Here is a 23,255-nt window from a genome sequence, read left to right on the forward strand (position 1 = left end):
GTGGATCGGGGCATTGTGTCGTTATACGTTCCACGGTATTTTCTGGATGAGCACAGTCGCACACTGGAGAGCTTTCAATGTTCCATTGGTGCATCAGGTATCCGCATCTGCCATGGTTTGTGCGGATTCATTTTAGGGTGGACCATGAGCTTCGTGGAAGATCAAACCCAGGGATCTTCTGCGTTGGGTCTTTCACAAGGTGGTGTTTATGTTCTTGGTTCTTTCGGTAAAGTCACGTAGAAGGGAAACAATAAAATGATAAAAAAATATAAAACAATACAATTCTCACGACGTTTCGACTGCAACACAATCAATCATCATCATCATTACCGAAAGAACCAAGAATATGAATCCCTGCAGTCACGAAAGGTGGTGTTTGTTTGTGAGTTCATTTGAGCTCCATTCAGCTCTCCAAGCTTATGCAGTGGGCAAAGCCTGTTACCTTGAATATTTAACGGTACGATCATCAACCTGGTTATCTATCCATCCATGCGGTTATCTGCACATCTCTCCGTCTCTCAGGAAAGTGCTTTTACCGCATTTGCTTTTGCGCCTTGGCGCCAATGAGTGCACTTGGGCCATATCTGGGTGATCAAATCCAATATACGTAAAGTGATCACTGCAAAACCCCCATTCCGATACATTTTGCGAGAGTGTGCGGGAATGCCCCAGGGGCACAGGCTGTTACACTGCTTCGTGGCCAAATTGTAGTCAGCGAAAGCCAAGAGTCTTAAGATTCATCGCACCCATTGGCCGCTCCGAGGTTCCGCGAGACAAGTTGCCCATTCTTAGCGATGAATGAATGTATGTGGAATGGCTCGTGACATTGAAAGCACAATTGTACGTACGTTGAACTTCCTCCCCACCGCACGCAGCCAACCGTGCTAATCAAGAGATGCAGGGGGAAGGACAACAGATTAAATACAACAAGCGGTTCTAAAGAAAATAGTTTGTCAATCGAGATTATTTAAAGGTACACAGCTCCAGTGGCTTCCTAATATCGGAAGAGACGTTCCAGACGGCCGCAGAAGCGCGTGACGCGGTGACCATCTTTGCTCGATGGCGAGCCAAAAGCCGCTGCGAGGATGACCGGAGTTTGCGCGGTGGTTTTTATGTTCCTTGATCAAGGTATCGTGATTCATTTGCGGCAATCACTTTGTGTGTAATGAGGGCGACCTTACAACGTGGCATGCGCCTCTCCTGCCATGCACCCGGAGCGGTTCTGCCCAGTGAGGCGATGCTCGATTCAAGTCCCCACGACCGCCCCGCGCACCGGAACATTTTTTTCCATGATTTACCAACCGTCAGGCGCGTGGAAGTGTGCGGTGGCTTATATATATAGATTTTTTCCTGTATGAATAACTACTTCTTCTGACGAAACAGTGGAGGGTGATTGATCGCAAGAAATAAAGTTGAGAAATGCTGCTTGGTCTCAACGTCAATTCAAGTCGTCAAGGTGTCTGATGGACCAGGCTCCCATTATGTTGTCCTACCCCCGCACCTCCAATTAGCACGGTTGGCTATGTACCGTGCGAAAAAAGTTAAACGTACACACATACTGACATAGCAGGTGGTGTACAGGTGAAAGTCTGATACAGGCACTCACCTGTATCAGACTCTCACCTGTCCAGGCTCTCACGTGTCCAGGCTCTCACCTGTCCAGACTCTCACCTGTATCAGACTCTCACCTGTCCAGGCACTCACCTGTATCAGACTCTCACCTGTCCAGGCTCTCACCTGTCCAGGCTCTCACCTGTCCAGACTCTCACCTGTATCAGACTCTCATCTGTATCAGACTCTCACCTGTATCAGACTCTCACCTGTCCAGACTCTCACCTGTCCAGACTCTCACCTGTCCAGGCTCTCACCTGTATCAGACTCTCACCTGTATCAGACTCTCACCTGTCCAGACTCTCACCTGTATCAGACTCTCACCTGTCCAGACTCTCACCTGTATCAGACTATCACCTGTATCAGACTCCCACCTGTCCAGGCTCTCACCTGTATCAGACTCTCACCTGTCCAGACTCTCACCTGTCCAGGCTCTCACCTGTATCAGACTCTCACCTGTATCAGACTCTCACCTGTCCAGGCTTTCACCTGTCCAGACTCTCACCTGTATCAGACTCTCACCTGTCCAGGCTCTCACCTGTATCAGACACTCACCTGTCTAGGCACCCACCTGTCCAGACTCTCACCTGTCCAGGCTCTCATCTGTATCAGACTCTCACCTGTCCAGGCTCTCACCTGTCCAGGCTCTCACCTGTATCAGACTCTCACCTGTCCAGACTCTCACCTGTATCAGACCCTCACCTGTCCAGACTCTCACTTGTATCAGACTCTCACCTGTCCAGACTCTCACCTCTCCAGACTCGCACCTGTATCAGACTCTCACCTGTATCAGACTCTCACCTCTCCAGACTCTCACCTGTCCAGGCACTCACCTGTATCAGACTCTCACCTGTATCAGACTCTCACCTGTATCAGACTCTCACCTGTATCAGACTCTCACCTGTACAGGTTCTCACCTGTCCAGACTCTCACCTGTATCAGACCCTCACCTGTCCAGACTCTCACCTGTATCAAACTCTCACCTGTCCAGGCTCTCACCTGTATCAGACTCTCACCTGCCCAGTCTCTCACCTGTATCAGACTCTCACCTGTCCAGGCACCCACCTGTCCAGACTCTCACCTGTCCAGGCTCTCATCTGTATCAGACCCTCACCTGTCCAGACTCTCACCTGTATCAGACCCTCACCTGTCCAGACTCTCACCTGTCCAGACTCTCACCTGTCCAGACTCTCACCTGTCCAGACTCTGATCTGTATCAGGCTCTCACCTGTCCAGGCTCTCACCTGTCCAGACTCTCGCGTGTCCAGGCTCTCACCTGTCAAGCGAATCAAATTTCCACCGACGATGGTTCATTTCCGCTGACGTGGAAACGGAAATGTGAATCCATCACCGATGCATCTAATGTTCGCTGAACACTACAACAACACACGCTACGAACCTCCATATCAGGCAATAACAACAACAATAGCAGCACCACCACCACCACCGGCTGCCATTCACCACTAAGTGGAAGTGACATCGCGATGGCACTTGTGGCAGATTGAAAGCGCGAGGGACCAATGTGGAATGGCAGAAGCTCATTTGGCAGGAGGTCACAAGACGATTCAAATTTTATAGGTTAACTGACTGGGGGTGACTGGCAGAGCCACCACCTGCGCTCCACACTGCGCCAACTCGCTGGCTTGAAAGCAGAAGAGCGCTAATATATCACCGACTCATAGTTGGAGAGCTGCACTTTATGCCGTGGTGCCTTTCATCTTTCGAAAAAGTTGACAACTTGACATGCACAATTTTGATTTGATGTATGAATTGATTTGTGGAAGGCAGGATGGAGAAAAATAACCCGATTTCAAAGAAAACTCTTTCACGTTTTCTTCAAAGTTTTTAAGGCGTCAAGAGTGCATAGCGCAATTTATAAACTATACATCAGTTGATCTCAATGCTCTCTCCTCGTTCCGAGGAAGCACGTTTTCCGTTAACATTACCACATTTCGATATTCCAATGTTGTATCTGCCCAATGCTTTTCCCAGTTGTGACCATTGCCAAAAGTACGCTCCGTGCAACTTGCCCACCTGTTCTCTCGGTGGGCAGATGTTAACTACCTCCCCTGGTATACAGGAAGTTGTGGGTTCGATCCTCTATATTTTTAGTTTGCATCTCTCTCTCCCCGTGGTCATATGGATTTTTCTCTGGGTCCTCCGGCCTTTTCCCTCCACAATTAAAAACATGCGTTTCAGGTATTTGGCTCCAATACATTTTCCACATGACAAGCCACTTCGTTGAGCTCTCATTTGTGGTTAGGTCGCTTCTGAAAAAAAAGCTATATAGCTCAGTTGGTCTTACCTAGTAAAATTTCAAAATAAAATTTTTAGTTTAGTCATTCGCAGTCCTCTGTTACCAATGGTGCCAACCAGCCTTGCTTTGACATGTGGCTTGTGGTAGTGTCTGCGTGTTGAGATGAATGTCCCAACCATTGTTGCATCGCCTGCCAGAAAAAGCTCAATGATCGGGACGTCCATTACCGATAATTTCATGAGCCGAGAGCAGCTTACTCGCAAAATCCGCGGTTGGATGGATCTTGGGGCAGGCAAGTTGAAATATTTTGCCAGCCACCACAGGTGTGCGCTTGGTGAGCGTGCCCTCCATTTTACAAGTGTACAGAGAAGATGGATCGACTGTGGCATAGACGTCTGGCGAGTGACGTTATCCGCTTGCTTCCTCATTATGAGCTGTCACATGAATGAGCCACGTCCACGCACAGTTACGTTGGGTCATTCTTTTGAATGGACGGGGTGGCTGGGAATGACCAGACTTTGTGATAATGTCTGTACTTGCGCGCGCAAAGACAAAGATCCCCCATGTAGCCTGAACAGACTGTAGCAGCGCGCCTCTTCTTGGCCGAGCACCCACCTATGAAGGCCGCCACAGCATACGAGGGGGTCGGTGGGTGGCCACCATCACGCCCGGCCACCTTCGTCTTCCTACTGGCGATGTTTACATACCGCACCAGGTACTAATTTTAGGCTGAGTTGACCTAGGGGTGTTGGCCGTGAGCAGGAATCGAACTCGAATAACCGGCTTCGCAGCGCGCTAACTGCACACTACCGCTCCCCACGGACACACGCACTCGCATACAAGACGGTTGTATTAAGGCATACAAGGATCGTGAGCCATTCTACCATATTATTGATTCATGTACACACGCAACATTGTCCTGCTAAGTCAGAATTAATTCCATTTGCGGGGCGTATTGAATTATTGAAATCATTGCGGGTTATTTTTCCCACTTGAGCAATAGAGTGTACGTTTGCATTCCATCCTTGGCCCTGTGACGTCCGCATTGCGCTTCGATGTAATTTACTCGCTTCGTTATTTATTATCCCGGACGATTACGGCTAATGCCAATCCGTGCTCCCGCAAATCTATCACGCGACGCGACTCGATCCATCACCGGAAATCCCGCCGCGTGGAGCAAGAAGAGCACCGCTATTCGACGGGGAATAGCTCTCTCTTCGGACCATTAAGTTGTGCTAATTATACTATTCAATGAGTCTGACCGGTGCCACTCCCAGCATACTCACTCTGGATTTGTCCAGGGAGGTTGTTGCCTGCACTGTTGGACGCATAAATTTCACAATGTAGTCGTACTGCTGCTAAAAATAAGTTAGTACCTTAGTGGGCTTTGCCTGGTAGGATGGGCATGGTTTGGCTTTATTTATGTGTGTTTGGGAGGTTTGTTCACCTTTCTTATACGTTGCACTACTTGCATGCTTTGTACTGTTTGTTGTTGTAACGCTCTTACCCGCCCCTATTGGACATCTGTTAAAAAAGAGCTTTATAGTTAATCGGATTCCTTCTGCAGTATAAATCAATATTCTGACTCTGACAAGGTGATATCTAGCAGCAGGTAGCTCTGTGGCATCGACTGACGACATTGGAAGGCTGCGAAGTTTAATTCCTGGCTCGCAGGGAAGACATCCATAAAATGGGTGCCACTTTAGAGGGAAAGTCGACGATATTTTTTTATTGATTTTATTTGTTTATATTTTTTGTTTGATTTAATTTTTGATATTCTTTTATTTGATTTTATTTTTTTATATTTTCTGTTTGATTTTTTTTAAGTGTGTTTGATTTACATTTTGATATTTTTTTTATTTTTTCATATATTTTTTTCATATTTTTTCGTTTGATTTTTTTTATTTTTGTTTGATTTTATTGGCCGCAGCCATAGGAATGTGGAATTTCCATCACAGGCTAAGGACTGCGTCCAATGCGTGTTTGACTGTGAAGGAATAATAATATTAATTGCTGTGTTATTCTTAATTCACCAAGGAATACCGTAATGAATCTCGATTATATTTTTATAATAGGATCCTTATGGAAATATTTGACAATTATGAATTGGATGCTCTTTCATATATATATACCAGTGTACTATATTATGTCACTGAGACAATAATGTACCATATTGATAAATGGACTACCCAATATATGTTCAGATGTACAATGTTCAGATGTACATAAACATATCTGGAAGTAGTTCATAAAAACTCAACATATTGACCGTTGACGATTCTTCACCGTTGATGAATACGTAGATTACAAAAAAATCAGTTACTTGTGCTTGTGCACCACTTCCAAACGCACCAAATAATTCATGCGTGCATATAAACACACACGGTCAGATGCGTTGAGATGTACACGAGCTGTACGCATTAAACCCTGACACCCGATCACGCGAAATCCTCATTCATGCGTCCATTACAATCTTGACGCGTAACGCCAACCCGTTGATTGTTGACAACTCCGGGCGATGATGACGACATGTAAATATTTTTGTTTACGCCGCAGTCGCGGGAGTGCCGACGTTGTTGCTGACACTCGCGGACGTCTCCTCTCGGTTTGTGGCCGTTCGCCTCGATGGCAGCGCTGTCACGCACGGCACCTCTGCTTTCGGCGCCCCGAAGGGAAATTGGCTTCACAGAGAAACCCACCCCACGCATCGACTCCACAGCCTGGCCGTGGCACGCATCGACTTGTATTTGTTCCACTGTCTCTCGGGGTAAAATAAATAGATATTTCATCAAGGTTAAGCCACGGGGTTTGAAGTTTGACTCCTGTTAACGGCTCGTTTTGAAAACAAAAAATTACGAATAATTTTTTGACAGCGGCTAGGACTAAGTGAAAGCTTCCTCCTGTTAAAAAAAAACAATTAACTTTACGCAGTGGTGGAAATTCCACGTTCCTATGGTAAAGAGCAGTTTGTTCATAGGACAGCCACTTCTGATGTGCCACAAAGCGGGTACTCATTGTTTTGACCCTGGAGGGATTGCCGGGTCAACGTGACTTCCTGCTTCCTGTATCCCCTCGCTTAAGTTCTTCCTCCCTCACCTTCCCCATCCCCACGTGAGAGTACAAACACCGCGCTCGCGGTCCCCGCCCGGTGGTGCGGCAGCAGCGAGACGCCCAGACACCCCTCGCCCTACGTGGCGGTTCATGTTCTGTACCGGGTCCCGACTGAAACAAAGTATGCTTTAACTTTAACATAGCCATTTCTGTGACCAGTCACAAGCTAATCACTCAGCCATTTCAATGCTAAATTCTATGCTAATTCCTTTGTCAAGGCGCTTTGTTTCTTCTCACACTGCTTAAAGGTTGCGATCTGAGCGTGGCTTTTTCACTCCAGCGCTGTCCTCCAGACAGTCTCGTCCCTTCACCTGATGAAGGCCGCTTGTGTTGTGGCCGAAACGTCGTGAGAATATTATTGTGTTATTTTATTTTAACAATGTATTATTTTATTCTCATTCTACGTGACTTTACCGAAAGAACCAAAGAAGATGAAACAAAGTAATAAAAACATGTATTTTTTTAAGTTAATAGTCAAAGAGGAGGGGATGATTTAATGATATAGAGAAAAAAAACTGAACCATGTTTCACATCTCATTGTATGTATATATGTCAACTCATGTACACTAGGAGATGCATTCACCTTAAAAGAGCTCTCACGTATCTACAAATATACAGCGGGGGATAATGGCTGCGTATTTATGGCAGGTGTACAGCAGTCCCTCGTTCTTCACGAACTTGCTATCCGCTATGTTGGCTATCCGCGAATCGCATCTGAAGATCTATACGCTACTGAATCGAGAGAAAGTGCTGAATGAGCACACCAGAGCCGTGGAGCCACACTTACACATTTCCCATACAAGGTGAGGAGAGATCGCTGACCCTCTCGCATCTCACCAGTGCCAGATTATCCGAGTAGCAAAAGTAGCTACTACATGTGTAGTAGCTACACACATGTATAGTAACTACACATGTAGTACGTACTACATATGTAACTACACGTGTAGTAGTAGCTACACGTGTAGTAGTAGCTACACGTGTAGTAGTAGCTACACGTGTAGTAGTAGCTACACGTGTAGTAGTAGCTACACGTGTAGTAGTAGCTACACGTGTAGTAGTAGCTACACGTGTAGTAGTAGCTACACGTGTAGTAGTAGCTACACGTGTAGTAGTAGCTACACGTGTAGTAGTAGCTACACGTGTAGTAGCAGCTACACGTGTTGTAGCAGCTACACGTGTTGTAGCAGCTACACGTGTTGTAGCAGCTACACGTGTAGTAGTAGCTACATATGTAGTAGTCGCTACGGGCCCTGCACTTTCAAGGGCCCGCGCTAAATGCTTTCCAGCTATCAATTCCGGTTCAGTGATTCTGCACTTGCTCTATTACTATAGTACTATACTGCCTTCAACTTTTATGGACGACTGGGTGTTTAAGGTTGGCGATTTGTCGTATTATCTGCCTGTATAGCAAATGAAAAAATACAATTACTTTTCTATGCAAGCAAAACATTTGTTTTAATATGTACGTGTTTTTTTTTTAATTTAGGGCCCCTTTATAACATACGCGACAGGCCCCGCACGAGCTTCATCCGGCACTGCATCTCACCACCATGAGTGACATGATGGCTAGGGAATGTTAACTACCTCGCCTAGTATGGAGGCGCACGTGGGTTCGATCCCGACCCTGACGCCTGTATATTTGGAGTTTGCATATTCTCCACATTTAGAAACATTCGTTTTGACTCTAAACGAATGTTATACTCTAAACGTTAATAGTATGTGGCTGCAATACATTTCCACATAAACGACTTCGTTGAGCAATCATTTGTGGCCAGGTCGCTTCTGAAACAGCTATATAGCTCAGTGGGCCTTACCTGGTAAAATAAAAAAAATAGTTTTATAATTTACACTCCACCACATGCAATCCTCAAATCCAGGTCAGATCCTCCTATCCACTTTATTAAGATCATAGATGCTCAGTATAAACACATTCACAGACGATTTTCCATCCTGTTATATGCATTAAAGAAGTCCTCTTATTTGCGATTAATCGCTGACTTGTGCATACAAAAGACAAGACAAAGATCCCCCATGTAGCCTTAACAGACATTTGGGGTGACTGCTGTTAGCGAGCATCTACGAAGGCCGGAAGGGCACATGAGGTGATGGATGGTCAGCACCACGCCCGACCGCCTTTGTCTCTCGAGTGGCGATGTTTAGACTGCACCAGGCACTAATTTGAGACCGAGTCTACATAGGGGAGGCCCAGGATATTTTCAAATCATTGTCACTGGTGTTGGCCATGAGCAGGAATCGAACTCGGTTATAGCGGGGTTTGTAACGCAACGTGCTAGCCACTTCACACTCACACACACCCCTGTGAGGCATTATTTACAAATCTCAATGCTAATTTAATTTCCATTGTATTAGAAAATGTATGGAAAACGTAATAATCGTATATTCTATAAAAAAAACATGTAACATTATAACAGGGGTATTCCATTTGCTTTTACCTGCTTTAATTGCTCCGTAAGGTTTGTGTGGGGTTTTTTCACCCGTCTCTGTGAATAGTTTGCGGAGCTAATCCGAGGATAATGGGATGAACGGCAGATAAGACAGCTGCGGATAAGGGTGCCTGGCCACTCTACAGCGATAGGCATCCGTATTAATCCTGAGAGAACAGAGAGTGTAAAAAAAAAACAACCATCAACACATTCGACTATAGATTTAAAATGTATACAAAAGGCTGTAGTACATGAAGCAACTTCACTCAACGCATCCATCAATATCACCGCGCCTCAGAGCGAGAGATATTCATAATAACGGACGACGTTTTGGGGCAATGGATCTTCTTGGCTGACAGAGAAGACCGGGAATCGAACCTGGAAGGAGTGGCCGTCAGGTTCAATGTGCTAATACCTGTCCCTTGTGAATGCTGCCTCTGACTTTGGTACCTAATCCTGCATTCAAAACTGAGCAGCGCTGCATCGGGAGAGAACTATTTGTGTGTGTGTGTGTGTTTTGCTCGGGGAGTGTGTAGACACCGTGATTGCAAGCGCGGATGAGTGGGGGTGGGAGACAGGGGTCTTGTCAGGCTTGTGATTGATCAATAACCCAAACGCATTAGGGCGCCATGCCTGGACTCAGGCTCCGATACAGAAAATTCCATCTCCTCAATAAATCCTCCATATATATATTTGTTAATGTTCCGCCCTACAGAGAGTTTGCGCTTTGTCGATAGCTGACAAATCAGTATTCCGCAGTATTTTTACGGGCGGCTGGGCAGCCGGGTGGGCGAGAGAATGCGGACTGCTGAGCCACTTTCTCGGAGGGGTCGATGGTTTGATTCCCACTGCCGTGGCCATGTAAAAAAAAAGCCACAGAGCTTTTCGAGCTTGATTTGAAGCTTTCGTGACTGCAGGAATCCATACTCTTTGGTTCTTTCTGTAAAGTCACGTAGGTGTAAAATAAAATAAATCACGACGTTTCGGGCGCAACACAAGCGTCCGTCATCAGGTGGGAAAGCGTGGTCTGCTGCTGAGGCAGACTGTTTTTAAAACAGAGTATAGCTCTTAGATCGTTTCACAGAGTGCTATGATGAGAACACAATTATAGTAACGATAATAATACGTACATATTTACAGCCATTTGTCAATCGAGAAGACCCATTAATTGATGCGTTAATTATTCCTGTGGGCGCTGTCCGTGATTTTAATACTTTTTCACGTCTAACCGGTTGAGTAAGCACTGTGGCGCTGAGAAACTCGCGCGCGCAAGGCCTCAGACGAACCCTCTCGGTCGATGGACCCACGATGCCCCCATACAATGATTCCAGGCTCAATAGATGACGTTCCGACTTTGTGGCAAGTCGTGGCACAGGGTTCTACCCGGTGTTAGGCGGCAACACCATCAGGTCTATCGGGTCCCGTCGAAGTCGCGACCTTTCCTCCGGTGTCGCCATCTTGTTCGCTGCAAATTGGCGGGGAAAAAGCAGTCTCCTGCCGACACCGAATTTACCTCTGGTTTTCAATTAGAATAAGGCATAATAATCAAAAGTTGACATTATTTACAATAATAACCATTGCCCTCTTGTAGACTGCTGCGGCAAAATGCTGTTAGCTAATCCCCACGGAGACCTTAAGGGCTTGCGTGGCCAGAGTCACATTCCTGTAGCTGTTTCCCCAGTGACGATCATTACACAAACCACACGCTAAGTCTACTGCTCCAAGGCTGACTTCGCCGAGGGGATTCCCAGGACAGATGTGGCTACTTCTTGGCACTGGTCCTTGGTTGTTGGCCAGGAATGAAACCCAGTTTTCTGGGAGTCACAACAGAGTGTATGACCCACTCCCTTCAGCGCAAACACAAAGATCCTCTTGAGAGCCTTAGGGGTCGTCCATAAATGACGTCACGCGATTTTGGACGATTTCTGACCCCCCCCCTCGTCACACGGCGTCACAAAAAGTTAGACCTCCCCCCTCAAATATGACGTCACAAAGCTCTGCCCCCCCCCGAAACCATATTTCTATTTTGAAAATAAAACATGCTTCAAATCGCTTTAAACTATTGTCATTGCAGTGCGTATTTAATGTGGCGCTGCACTCTGATGTTGTAGGAGAAACATTTATTAAAAAGCATATTTAATTCAGTAGAACGTGTTGTCTATATTTATTTAAAGTTGCGCATTTTGATGTGACGTCACATTTCTCAAACCCCCCCCCCCCGTCACACATCGTCACAAATGTCTGACCCCCCCCCCTCCCAGGTGCGTGACGTCATTTATGGACGGCCCCATTAACACGACTGTTGGGGCAAGTGCTGTTCGCGAGTAAGATCCTATGAAGGCCGGCACCACGCCCAGCCGCCTTTGTCTCCCAAGTGTTGATGTTTTACCCACTCCACCAGCTACTCATTTGAGGCCGAGTGGACTTAGCGGATGCCCGGTACCACTTCTGATATCAATCGCTGTTCTTGGCCATGACTGGGAATCGAACTTTGGTTGAGATGTGCTACAGAGCCTACCGTGCTCTGTAATAACAAAGTAAATATGCAGTGACGACTTGCGGTGTGCGAGTGTGCCTCAAGGTGCGTGTGGAGCGGTGGTCTAGCGGTTAGCGCTACGCTGCACTACGGACCTGGCGCCCCTAGTTCGTACCCGCTCACGGCCAACACCAGTGACGACTATCTGAACCGGTCCTGCCCCCCCCCCCCCCCCCCCAGGTCGACTCGGCCTCAAAATGAGGACCTGGTGCGATGTGTAAACATCGCCATAGGGGAGACAAAGGCGGCCGGGCGTGGTGTCGGCCACCCACCACCTCGTGCGCCGTGCCGGTCCTTCATAGGTGCTCGCTAACAGCACTTGCCCCAACAGTTAAGGCTATACGGGAGATCTTTGTCATTTTCTTGCTTCAAGGTGCACCTCGCCTGGCACAAGCGCCGTGGTGAACGTGTTGTTTGAGTGTGTGTGTGTGCGCGTGTGACTTCATGCACAATCCAAACCCCGGTGGGCAATTGCTGCAGTTCATTTCCAGCGCAGCGGGCACAAGTCAAGTGGGCCATCTGTTTCGGCTCTCGAGAGACGGCTCGCTCCGACAGTGACGAGAGCACGGACGAGAAATATCGGGTGCAACGGGTTGATCGAGTGTTCGTGTGATCTCTCGTCAGCAATTTACGTTGATACTTCTTCTACCCTGATGCTGATGTAGAGCAACAGCTGTAATTTTACATTGAGGCGGTCGAGAAGGCGGGTGATTGTGTCAGGGGTAGAGCCGAGTGGTTGTGTGCATCGCTGTCGCGGCCCCATCAATCCTTCGAATATATTTGTGAAGCGGGACATTGAGCCGTTTGCCGTTGCGTGGCCCGTTCTGCTGACGAGCTTTTAACATTCAATTTGTTCGTCGTCAACTAATCCGTGTCCGCCTCGGATGGTGCAGCGGATGTGGTTTCGGGTTGTGGCCCCAGGAGCTTCGTGGAAGGTTGCAGTCGGGCAGCTTCTGCGTCAGATCGTGTGGTTGTGACTTCTCGCGAGCGTCGTTCGGCTTCCTAAGCACCATCGGGGTTGACGTCGTTACGGTTGAAGGTTGAGCGGCGCGTGGGTTCTAAAGGGCTTTGCGTGACTTCAAGATCTTTTTTTGCGGATGACCGTGAACTGCGGTCATCCTCGCGGCAGCGGTCTTCTGGCTGCTGCCATCGAACAAAGGCGGTGTGGTCACCGCATCGCGCGGCGCTTTCAGATGCGCTTCTGCGGCCGTCTGGAACGCTCTTCTCATATTTGGAAGCCACTTGACCTGTGCACTTTTAAATCATCTAGATTTTCAACTAATTTCTTAACAACTGCTTTTTGTGTCTAGTTTGTTGTCCTTCCCCCGCACCTCCGATTAGAAAAGTTGGCTACGTACGGTGCGAAAGAAGGTCAACACACACACATAACATGATACTGTGTTTCACAAATTACTTTTGTAGTGATTCACATTTGTGCACGGGCGGTTAGTGAACAATTGCGTGAACACGGAAGGTGTGATGATATTACGCTGCATAATATTTAGTGTTCATAATAAAGGTTTTTGGGTTACATCGCGTTATTTATAAATGTGTCGTAACCCTCCACCACCCAACACGGCCAATCAGCAAAAAAAGTGTCACGTTGACAAAAGACAATTAGTTCACTACTTTAGCCCACCGGTGTGTTGAAGAGTGAATCCACAACATTTACAGTTTGAATACGACGTTTCGCTGGTAATTGCATCCAGCATCATCGGGCAATTCGCCAGAATGGTAAAGCCCTCACTTGCTCCCGGTCTTAAATAGAGCAGCAGCAGGGTGACGTCATCATTTAACTCATTTCAGGTGCAGTGATTTGAGGCGGAGGGGGGGTTTTGTAATTATATAATCGATTGGTAATCAGTCAATGGTTATGATTAGTAATGAGTTGTAGATTAGTAATTATTTGTAATGTGGGTTATTGTGATTATATGCTACATTAGTAATCCGTTAATTAATGTGTTTCCCCTATAAGGAATTGTAATATGTATTATATAATAATACGCTTCCAAGCCGCACTAAGCCTATAGCTATCAGAACGATTAAAGTTATTTCTGTTTCTCTCAATTTCAATGGATTCTCAAATTAGTCTTTGCCAGTAATAATTAGTTTTACACAACACTTCAACGTTATCAAAATAAATTGAGTGTCCTTGTTGACAAGCATGTTCTGCCACTGCTGACAGTTGTGTTTGAGATAATTAAATATTTCTTTGGTGTTCTTTTAGTCTTATGCTGATGTTACGTCCCGTCTGTCCAATATAGCATCTACCACATAAACAATTAATCCGATATACACCTTCTGTTGATAATTTAGGTAATTCGTCTTTAGTGAAAGATACTAGTTTTTTTAATTTTTTGTACTGTACCAAATCTTACTGTAATGTTTTGCTTTTGCAAAACACGGGCTAATTTGTCAGTTACTCCTGAGATATATGGAATTTTAATTTTTTTGAGAATCTGATCGCTTTCAGCAGTGTTGCTTTGCTATCGTGATTTGGCATTCAGTGCTCTGTTAATTTGAGTATTATTGTAGCTATTTTGTCGTAATGCTTCTTTAACGTGTTTGATCTCTCTCACTAGACTTTCACCATCTGACACTGTTTTAGCCCGATGTATGAGCGTCTTGATAAGAGAGGATTTCTGAGCTGGATGATGATGCGAATCTGCATTCAGATAGGCATCAGTGTGCGTTTCCTTTCTGCAAACGTTGTGTGTTATTTTACCGTTTATGCTATGTCCAAGCAAAATATCCAGGAACGGGAGTGTGTTATTCACCTCCATTTCCATGGTGAACTGGATGGCCGGGTTTTGTGTATTGAGATGATTTAGAAAATCATTAAGTGTATCTTTACCATGTGGCCAGACAACCAAAGTGTCATCCACATATCTAAACCAAAAAGATGGTTTTAATGTGCTCGAGGCAAGTGCTCTCATTTCAAAGTTTTCCATGTACAGATTTGCTATAGCAGGAGATAAAGGAGAGCCCATTGCTGCTCCTTCCTTTTGTTTGAAGAAATCCCCTCTCCATAAGAAGTAAGTGTTATTTAAACAATGGTCAGCAAGTTTCGGAATATCTTTTGGTAAACCTGTATTCTTCACTAGTATATCAAGTAATTTAAGCGATTCGTTCACTGGAACCTTAGTGAATAGAGAAATCACATCAAAACGTACCAGAATATCATTAGGATTAAGTTTGATATCTTGAATCACATTCACAAAATGTTCTGAATTTCTTATGAATGAAAATGTCCTACCGATGTAGGGCTGTATTTGTTTAGTTATATATTTTGGTAATTTATAAGTGGCAGAGCCAATTGTACTGACTATGGGTCGCAATGGGATGCCGATTTTATGAATCTTTGGTAGCCCATACAGTCTAGGTGGTTTAAAGGCCCTTGGCTTAATTTGGTATTGCTCATTCTTAGGGATTAATGAATTTGCAATTATTGCAGTAGTCTTACATTCTAAAGTGTTAGTTGGATCTCGTTTAATTTTAATGTAGGTACTTTCCTCTCGTAAATTTCTAATTTTATTATCATAATCGGCTCGTGACATCACTACAGTAGTGTGGCCTTTATCAGCTGCCAGGATTTTGATATATTTATTTACACGGAGCTCTCTTAAGGCTTTTGCTTCGTTCTAGCTAATATTTACTTTTGGAACTTTGCTATTCTCAATTATTTTGGCAACCTCGTGTCTAGTCATCTCTGCCTCATTATGTGGAAGGAGTCTTACTGCTGATTCTACCTCAGCAATGATCGCATCCACCGAATTTGTGCGTGGGGTAACGGCAAAGTTAAGGCCTTTATAAAGGACAGAGATCATGTAACTAGTTAAAACAGTTATAGTCAAGTTCATTACGTTTTTTTTAATTGTTCGTTTTTAGTAGGGATTTGTTTATTATGAAGTCTATAAAATGTATTCATTTGGTTAGTTTTTGTTAGATTAAACACATTATCAGCTAATTACTAATCTACAACTCATTACTAATCATAACCATTTACTGATTACTAATCGATTATATCATTATAATACTCCCCCCCCCCCCGCCTCAAATCACTACACCTGAAATAAGTTAAATGATGACGTCACCCTGCTGCTCTATTTAAGACCGGGAGCAAGTGAGGGCTTTACCATTCTGGCGAATTGCCCGATGATGCTGGATGTAATTACCAGCGAAACGTCGTATTCAACTGTAAATGTTGTGGATTCACTCTTCAACACACCGGTGGGCTAAAGTAGTGAACTAATTGTCTTTTGTCAACGTGACATTTTTTTGCTGATTGGCCGTGTTGGGTGGTGGACGGTTACGACACATTTATAAATAACGCGATCTAACCCAAAAACCTTTATTATGAATAATATTGGTCGCAAAAGCCTACGTGTTAAACCAATATTTAGTGTACTTGAAATTACAACACTGGACAGTTGTCTGGCAAGTTTGTGGCCAAGTCTGTTTTTGTTCCGTTTTGCATGAATTAATTTATTTCATTAAGTCTCAAAGTTGCCCTTTGCTGAGCATGGGAGCTGGGGAAGAATCTGTTTTTTTTCATTTCCATGACAGGTAAACACGTGGCATGCGGGTGGTTTGGATTCACAGTGGTTTATAATATCCCATATAAGTAACCTGGCATTGAGGAACCAATAAATTAAAAGTACATCTTTGAACGAGTGTGGGCTCGTGATGTTATTATTATTACATAAAACATCTTGCAGGAAATGTGGCGTATGAATGTTAAATATACACGTCAACGCAGAGACTGAGAGAAATGCGAAGTGATTGATAATTAACACAATTTGTCTCCTGTTGAAACGAAATCTGACAGCATTTACGTACAAACCAAGATTCAAACGTGTCCGACTTGTGCACGCTCTTCGGGAGAGACGCTGCCATCCGCGGGATTAATAAACGCTGCTGCTTGCAAGCGGACGTAGAAATGACAATTTTTGGTGTCATGAATATTAACATCCAATATATGTAATGAATAAAAAACTGCGTTTTTTTAAATGGGTACGAACATCCGCGAATAGAGAGTGGCGGTGTTCTGAGCGACATGTTGGGGGTAGGATTGGGAGCGCGAGTGACGGCAACTGAGGATCCTTCGCGGCGACCATGGCGTTTTGTTGGTGATTGTTTACTGTGTTTAGTGTGCCACTTGCTGGCATCACGGCATGTTGATATTAAATTTACAATCAACCAATCCTGGGCTCTTATGAAAGAAGGAATTTGTATTTATATATATAAATAATCTGGTAATTATTGAATGTGGTTGAAGATAACACAATTGCTACACTCTAAAATGAGGCAATGTCTGAATCATACACTGTGTCGTCTCTGCCCTGCATATGCATGTGTTTAAAAGCGTTCTTCTTTCCTATGGCAGGGAAAAATTATCAACACTGTGTGTACAATTGATGTTTAAAGTATGAGCAGCTTTTAAAAGTAAAGGCTTGTGCTGACAATGAAGACAACGGACTCAAGGCCGTCTCTCTGCTTTTGCTTTTCATTCACAGCGTTCGTTCATGAGCAGCGTTCGTCTGACGGCGCAACCCTCCCCGGGCCATGGAAGCTATCCCAGAGTCACCGCTCCTAAGCCGAGGTCTCCAGACGCTCCAGAAACGACCAGGAGTGGCTAAAAGCCCCCGAGCTCCCACGTCGCCCTCCCCGAGAGCATCGCCTTCACAGCCAATGCAACCGCTCGCTCAAGCATCGCCAACGCAAGCGGTCAAACTGGCACTAAAGCAGCCGGTCTTAGGACCGTTGACACCACCGCCGCTAGCACAATTGCCTCCGACGCCGACGGCTGAGCATTCAGTGGCAGCACCGCCAATTGTGCCGAACAAGCTACTGCCGTCGCTGTGGTGGCCGTTGCGTCAACTAATGCCGGCATCAATGCCGACAGCGCCAAGGTCATTTTCAAGTAAACCGACTCTGCAAATACCGTCGCCGCCGCTCCCCCAAAAGCTGTCAATGTCCTCGGCTTCCGAGCCTTCACCGCCTGTTTCGGCTACGCCGGCAACGACGACAACAGCGCTATCCGCGGCGGCCGCAGCAGCATCGACAGCGTCATCTTACGCAACTCCAGCGGGCAAGGGCGAGGCATCACCACCGCCGCCAGCGGCCCTGTCGGAGTCAAAACAACGGCCGTCACCTTCGTTGGTGCCGGCGCTTCCGCCGCCGCCAGCCTCTCCGGCGCGGTCCCCGCTGCGGCTCCCCGTTCTGTCGGCACGCTCGCCGCCCGCGGGCCGCCCCCCAAAGCCGCAGATGTCCGCGGCCCGGCCACCCCCCCGAGGCCGCGCGGTGCTGCTGTTGGCACTGCCAGCGCTGCTGGCGCTGATCGACCGGCGGCAGCTGGGCCCGTCGCCGTGCTCGGCGAGCGGCGCCGACGCGCAGCTGCACTACCGCGTCAACTACCGCCTGCGCGAGGAGAGCCCGCCTGGGACGTTCGTGGGCGCGGCGGGCTCCGACTCGGGCCTGTCGCGCGTCTCCAGCGGCCTCGACTACCGCATCATCTCGGCCGGGCCCGGGGAGCGGCGCGGCCGTCCGGACGGGGACGCGGGCGAAGGCGGCGGCGGCACCCTCTTCCGCGCCGACGCCAGGACGGGCGACATCTACACGGGGGCGGCGCGCCTCGACCGGGAACTCGTCTGCGGCCGGGACGCCGGGCGACGGCGTCTGGGCCGGGACGTTGGCCCCGGCGTGCCCGGCCTGAGCGCGGACCGCTTGAGTGAGCGCGAGGACCGGGGGGAGCCGAGGAGGTCGAGCGGAGGGGGGGCAGAGGGCGCGGGCAGCCCGGCCGGATCGCGGGCCAGGCGGGACGTCGGCGATGGGATCCGGGAGCTCGGCTGCCCGACGGGCGAGCGGCATTCGTTCCGTGCCGAGGGCGCCGTCGACAAGCGCTCTGTGAGGGACGCTCGCGAGCGCACGGACGTCGCAGGAGACCGAAGTGAAGGTGCCGCCAGGGACTCGGAATGGGGCGATTTTAACGATAACGTTAAACAACACAACACCGTCGGCCGCAATAAAGGGAGACGTTCCGGATACGACGTCCTCGGCAGCGATGGGTTTAATAACCGTCGTACGGGGGACGAGAGGGCAAGATGTCACGGTGATGCCGATGGTGCTGGGCAGCAGGTTCTCAACAAAGCCCACCCTGGGCCTTTCGTAAACAACCTCAACAGACACCGCCTTGGCCGTGACGACAATCGCCAGGCCGGAGGGCGTGCGAGCCACAGCGGCGACAATGTGGCGCACTGGCCGGCCTGGAGAGACGGCGGCGGTGGCAATCGCAGAGCCAGGAACGTAACCCGCGGCTACGACAACCGGGCGCCCATCAACCGCGCGGGCCGCAGCGCGCACGGCAAGGTGCGGGTCGGTCGTCAACTGGCAGCCTACGGGCACGACGACTACGACGACGCCGGTGACGGCACGAGCGACAAGGACGACGACGACGACAGCAGCTGCTTCTTCGACCTGCAGATCGTCGCCACGCCCGAGCAGCCGGACCCCTTCTTCGCGCTCCTCGAAGCGCGCATCTTCATCATCGACGTCAATGACAATTCCCCGACGTTCTACGATGAGGACTCGTCGTCCACGCTGCTGCGCGACGCCATCTTCTCGCTCGCCGTGCCGGAGAACTCTCCCGCGGGCCTCAGCCTGGCGCTGCCCCGGGCCTGGGACCCCGACGCCGGCTCCAACGGCGCCGTGAGCTACAGCCTCGACTTTGACGACGGCGACGGCGGCGGCGTCGGCGGCGGCAGCAGCGGTGGCGCCACCAACGACGACGAGCTGGCGCCCGCGAAGGTGTTCGAGCTCCGGGTCGGACAAGAGGACGGAGGAGGAGGCGGCGGCGGCATGACAAGTGAGTGCACCGCGCAGTCATCGCACGTGTCCCCTTGCGGAGCGTGGCGTCCTCCTGCAGAGATTTGACAGATCTTCTGTTGTCGCTTACAAATGTTTGTCGCTAAACCCTCTCCCATTCCTTTGACGTTACGTGTACGTGGTCGGTAAAAGGGCTACGCGGGAGGGCGTGTTTGGCACAGTTTGGCATGAGCTATCGTAGAGTGCGGTCATGCCGCTACCATTCTCTGCTGTGAGTACAACGTCTTTAGAATCGAAGGTGCTATGCCTCTCTAAATAAAGTTCACTGCCTGGGTGACCCATAGTGGTGATGCAAATCTTGATGCTGGCTGCCTGACCTTGGGCCATTAATCATGAATTCCACGAATTCTAAGGATGTTGTCAGTCTGATTCAGAGTTTCGTGCATTAGCATCGAAAGCCTTGACATTTTAAAAAGTCAATTAGACTGTGTATTCTCGAGCCTTGCGCATCAGCGGCGGACGCTAGGAATATTTATGGGGTGAGTGCGGGCCGCTAGTTTGGGTTGTTACCGAGGGCCATGGGGGAACTTGTCTACGCGCCGTGAACTCCGGGTCCTGACGGTGCTCGATGCGCGCATGCACAGGTTGCGTTGCCGGGCAACAGGGCATGAGGCATTAAGGTTTTGCAATCCCATCGTACTCCACCGACTGCTCTGTAAAACTGATCCCTGCGCTACGGGTAGGGCCCCCACCTACTCTAGTCGTCGCTTGGCGAGGAAAACGAGCGACCTCCCACTCGGCAAAGGTTTATTTGGAAGGGCTCCGATAAACAGCCTTAAAGTTGCTGGAGCAGAGAGTGTGCGGACGGCAGTCGAGTGAAATTAGAGGGGGACGGACGGACAGCAGAGAGTCTGTGGGGGATCTTGAAGACGGGGCGAGTGCGATCCTAAAACTGATTCAGGATTGGATTGAGAGCCAGTGGAGCGATTCGAGTACTCGGGTGATGCGGTCTCGTTGCTGAGTACGGCTGAGAAGCATGGCAGCAGCGTTTCGAATCATCTGGAGGGTAACGGATGCCAGGTTTATGATGATGGTGATGATGGGAAGCATTGACCATCTTGTGGAGTCGGATCAGGGGACCTGAGTTTGGAAAGCCCTACTTATTATAACAGTTTGATTTTCAGATATGGGTGCGCTGTGGTAGTGCAGCTTGTGATGTTTCCTCTTTAAACAAGCAACGTTTTTTTTAGCGATAGAAGGCCAACGGAGCGACTAAATGACAATTCAAGTTAGTTGTATCCGTACATAATAAGCGGCTATTTGATTCGTACATTATAAAGAAGGATTTAAACAAAACGAAAAAGACACAAAATCGAGTTCAGTATCACCATCTACGCCTTTGATTTGAAGCATCTAGATTTTGGATATGGGTCAATGGAAAATGGAAAAAAAAATGTCAGTGATGGGGAAGCCACGCTGTTGAAGCCTTGCGCAGAGAGTCCATTGACCCAGAGAAAGGGTAAGCCACATTGACTTGGGGACGATGCCTTCTTCACCCCATCTCTGACCCCCAGCCACGCGTTTATCCTCAACTTCATTTCCAGAAGAAGAAACAAATAATCACAAAATCTTCAGGTCGCCCCAATACGACGAAGGAGCGGACTTCGGCGTTCGAAATCGTCGTCGGCTCCATTTCAGGGCATATTGATTTTTTTTTATCTCAACCGCGAAGCGAAATGGAAATGAGCAGCGGGCAGTTATGAAGGGAACGCGATTTGCGCGATGCCTGCCCATGTGCCTCGAGCCGATTGGAATTGCATCACGAGTGCACGATGAACCACCTTCAACACCCACCCCTTGCACGATGCTTTGCGTCGCTTTTGGTTTGCGTCTCTCTTCATTGTTTTACGTTTACCCTCCGATAATTTTGCCGCTCTCTCTGCTCACTCTTTCTGTTATTATTTACGTCGGGTCCACTGGTGTGCTGAGCGCCGACCTTTCCAAAGGCGTACGTTGCAGGTCGCTTCGTAAACCACAGAGGGTGCCGCGGATGTTGAAGGTGACGATAGTGAATGAGTGAGGCTCGGCTCATTATAATGGTATCCACCGAGCGGAGTGTTCGTATGTACACTATGGTTGTGTGGACAGATGTGGGTGGTGAGGGGTTGTTGTCGTTGTTGTTGTGCATTTTGAACGGCGTTAAGCACAATCGCTCACTCTCAACAGGGATCGTCGGGCTTTTGCCAGTGCAGCCCCATGACTATGGAACACGTTGGCCTCTGATAATAAGGCAATCAGAATCTTTAGAGCCATGTAAATCTTGCCCTGAAAAGTCACCTCTTTAAAATGGCCTTTCCCCCATCGTTTTGGTCACCTACGCTGCTGGGTCTGTCTTATTTCCTTCTTTCCATACACGGTGGCGCATTGGGATACTTGGATGAAATGCGCCTTACAAATGTTCATTATATTTTTATATTATTATCGGGGGGGAAGGGGTTTGCTCCGGGTCCTCCGGGTTTCTCCCTCCACATTTAAGAACGTGCGTTGAGATTCTTTGGATTATTTATTTGTCTGCTATAAATCTCCACTTGATAAGCTACTTTGTTGAGCTTTCATTTGTGGCCAGGTCACTTCTGAAAAATAAGCTATATCGCTCAGTCAGTCTCACCTGGCAAAATACAAAGTGAAAGTTTGTTTGAACGCACGCGTATTGTTTGTCCGTGTGTGTGAGTGTGGCCCAGCTACTTACGTGCGTACATTCTGTTGATTTTGTTTGGCACCGGGCGTAGCCAACCGTGCTGATTGGAGGTGCGGGGGCAGGACAACAAACTAAACACAAAAAGCGGTCCTAAAGAAATAAGTTTTCAATCTAGATTTAAAAGTGCATAGCTCCAGTGGCTTCCAGTATGTATGTTGACATTCTTTCAAACTGTTCGTACTAATCGAAGGTGCGGGCGGAAGGACAAGAAACTTCTACTGGTGCAAAATCTCGTTGATGCACGGAGACTTTATCACGGGAACCAGATTTTTATTCAAACATTGATTAATTGGCATCTCCTGTGAACACTCCTCGTTCTCGCCTTCGCCTTTCCTTACATTTCCCCGGGGTGTGTGTATGTACGTGAGAAGCAGCAGTGTAGCAGTTAGCGCGCTACGCTACCAACTCGGCGACCCGAGTTCGATTCCCGCTCATGGCCAACACCAGCGACGAATATCTGAACCGGTTTCGGGCCTCCCCTAGGACGGCTCAGCTTCAAATGAGTACCTGGTGCGGTGGGTAAACAGCGCCACGAGGGAGACAAAGGCGGCCGGGCGTGGTGCTGGCCACCCGCCCCCTCGTGTGCTGTGCCGGCCTTCATAGGTGCTCGCAAACAGCACTTGCCGCAACGGTTTGTGAAAGGCTGTACGGGGGGATCTTCGTGTTATGTGTAAAATAGATGGAGTGGTGCGTTGCTGCAGTCGTTTGTAGACT

At 48.1% G+C, this 23,255-nt stretch overlaps 1 protein-coding gene across 3 annotated transcripts in view; it reads left to right on the forward strand.

The window, feature by feature from the left end:
- The window catches only part of LOC116952389 (uncharacterized), an 814,348-nt gene that overhangs the window by 142,414 nt on the left and 648,679 nt on the right, over positions 1–23,255 (forward strand). For all 3 annotated transcript variants that reach the window (XM_076074262.1, XM_076074261.1, XM_076074263.1), the window contains one exon: positions 17,476–19,823. In XM_076074262.1, the coding sequence (XP_075930377.1) occupies positions 17,525–19,823 (2,299 nt within the window). In that variant the 5' untranslated portion in view covers positions 17,476–17,524. The remainder of the gene's footprint in view (positions 1–17,475; positions 19,824–23,255) is intronic.

This window comes from Petromyzon marinus, chromosome 46 (assembly GCF_048934315.1).
Source record: "Petromyzon marinus isolate PM22_M1 ecotype Great Lakes invasive population chromosome 46, UKy_Petmar_22M1.pri1.0, whole genome shotgun sequence".
In the NCBI taxonomy this organism is placed as follows: domain Eukaryota; kingdom Metazoa; phylum Chordata; class Hyperoartia; order Petromyzontiformes; family Petromyzontidae; genus Petromyzon; species Petromyzon marinus.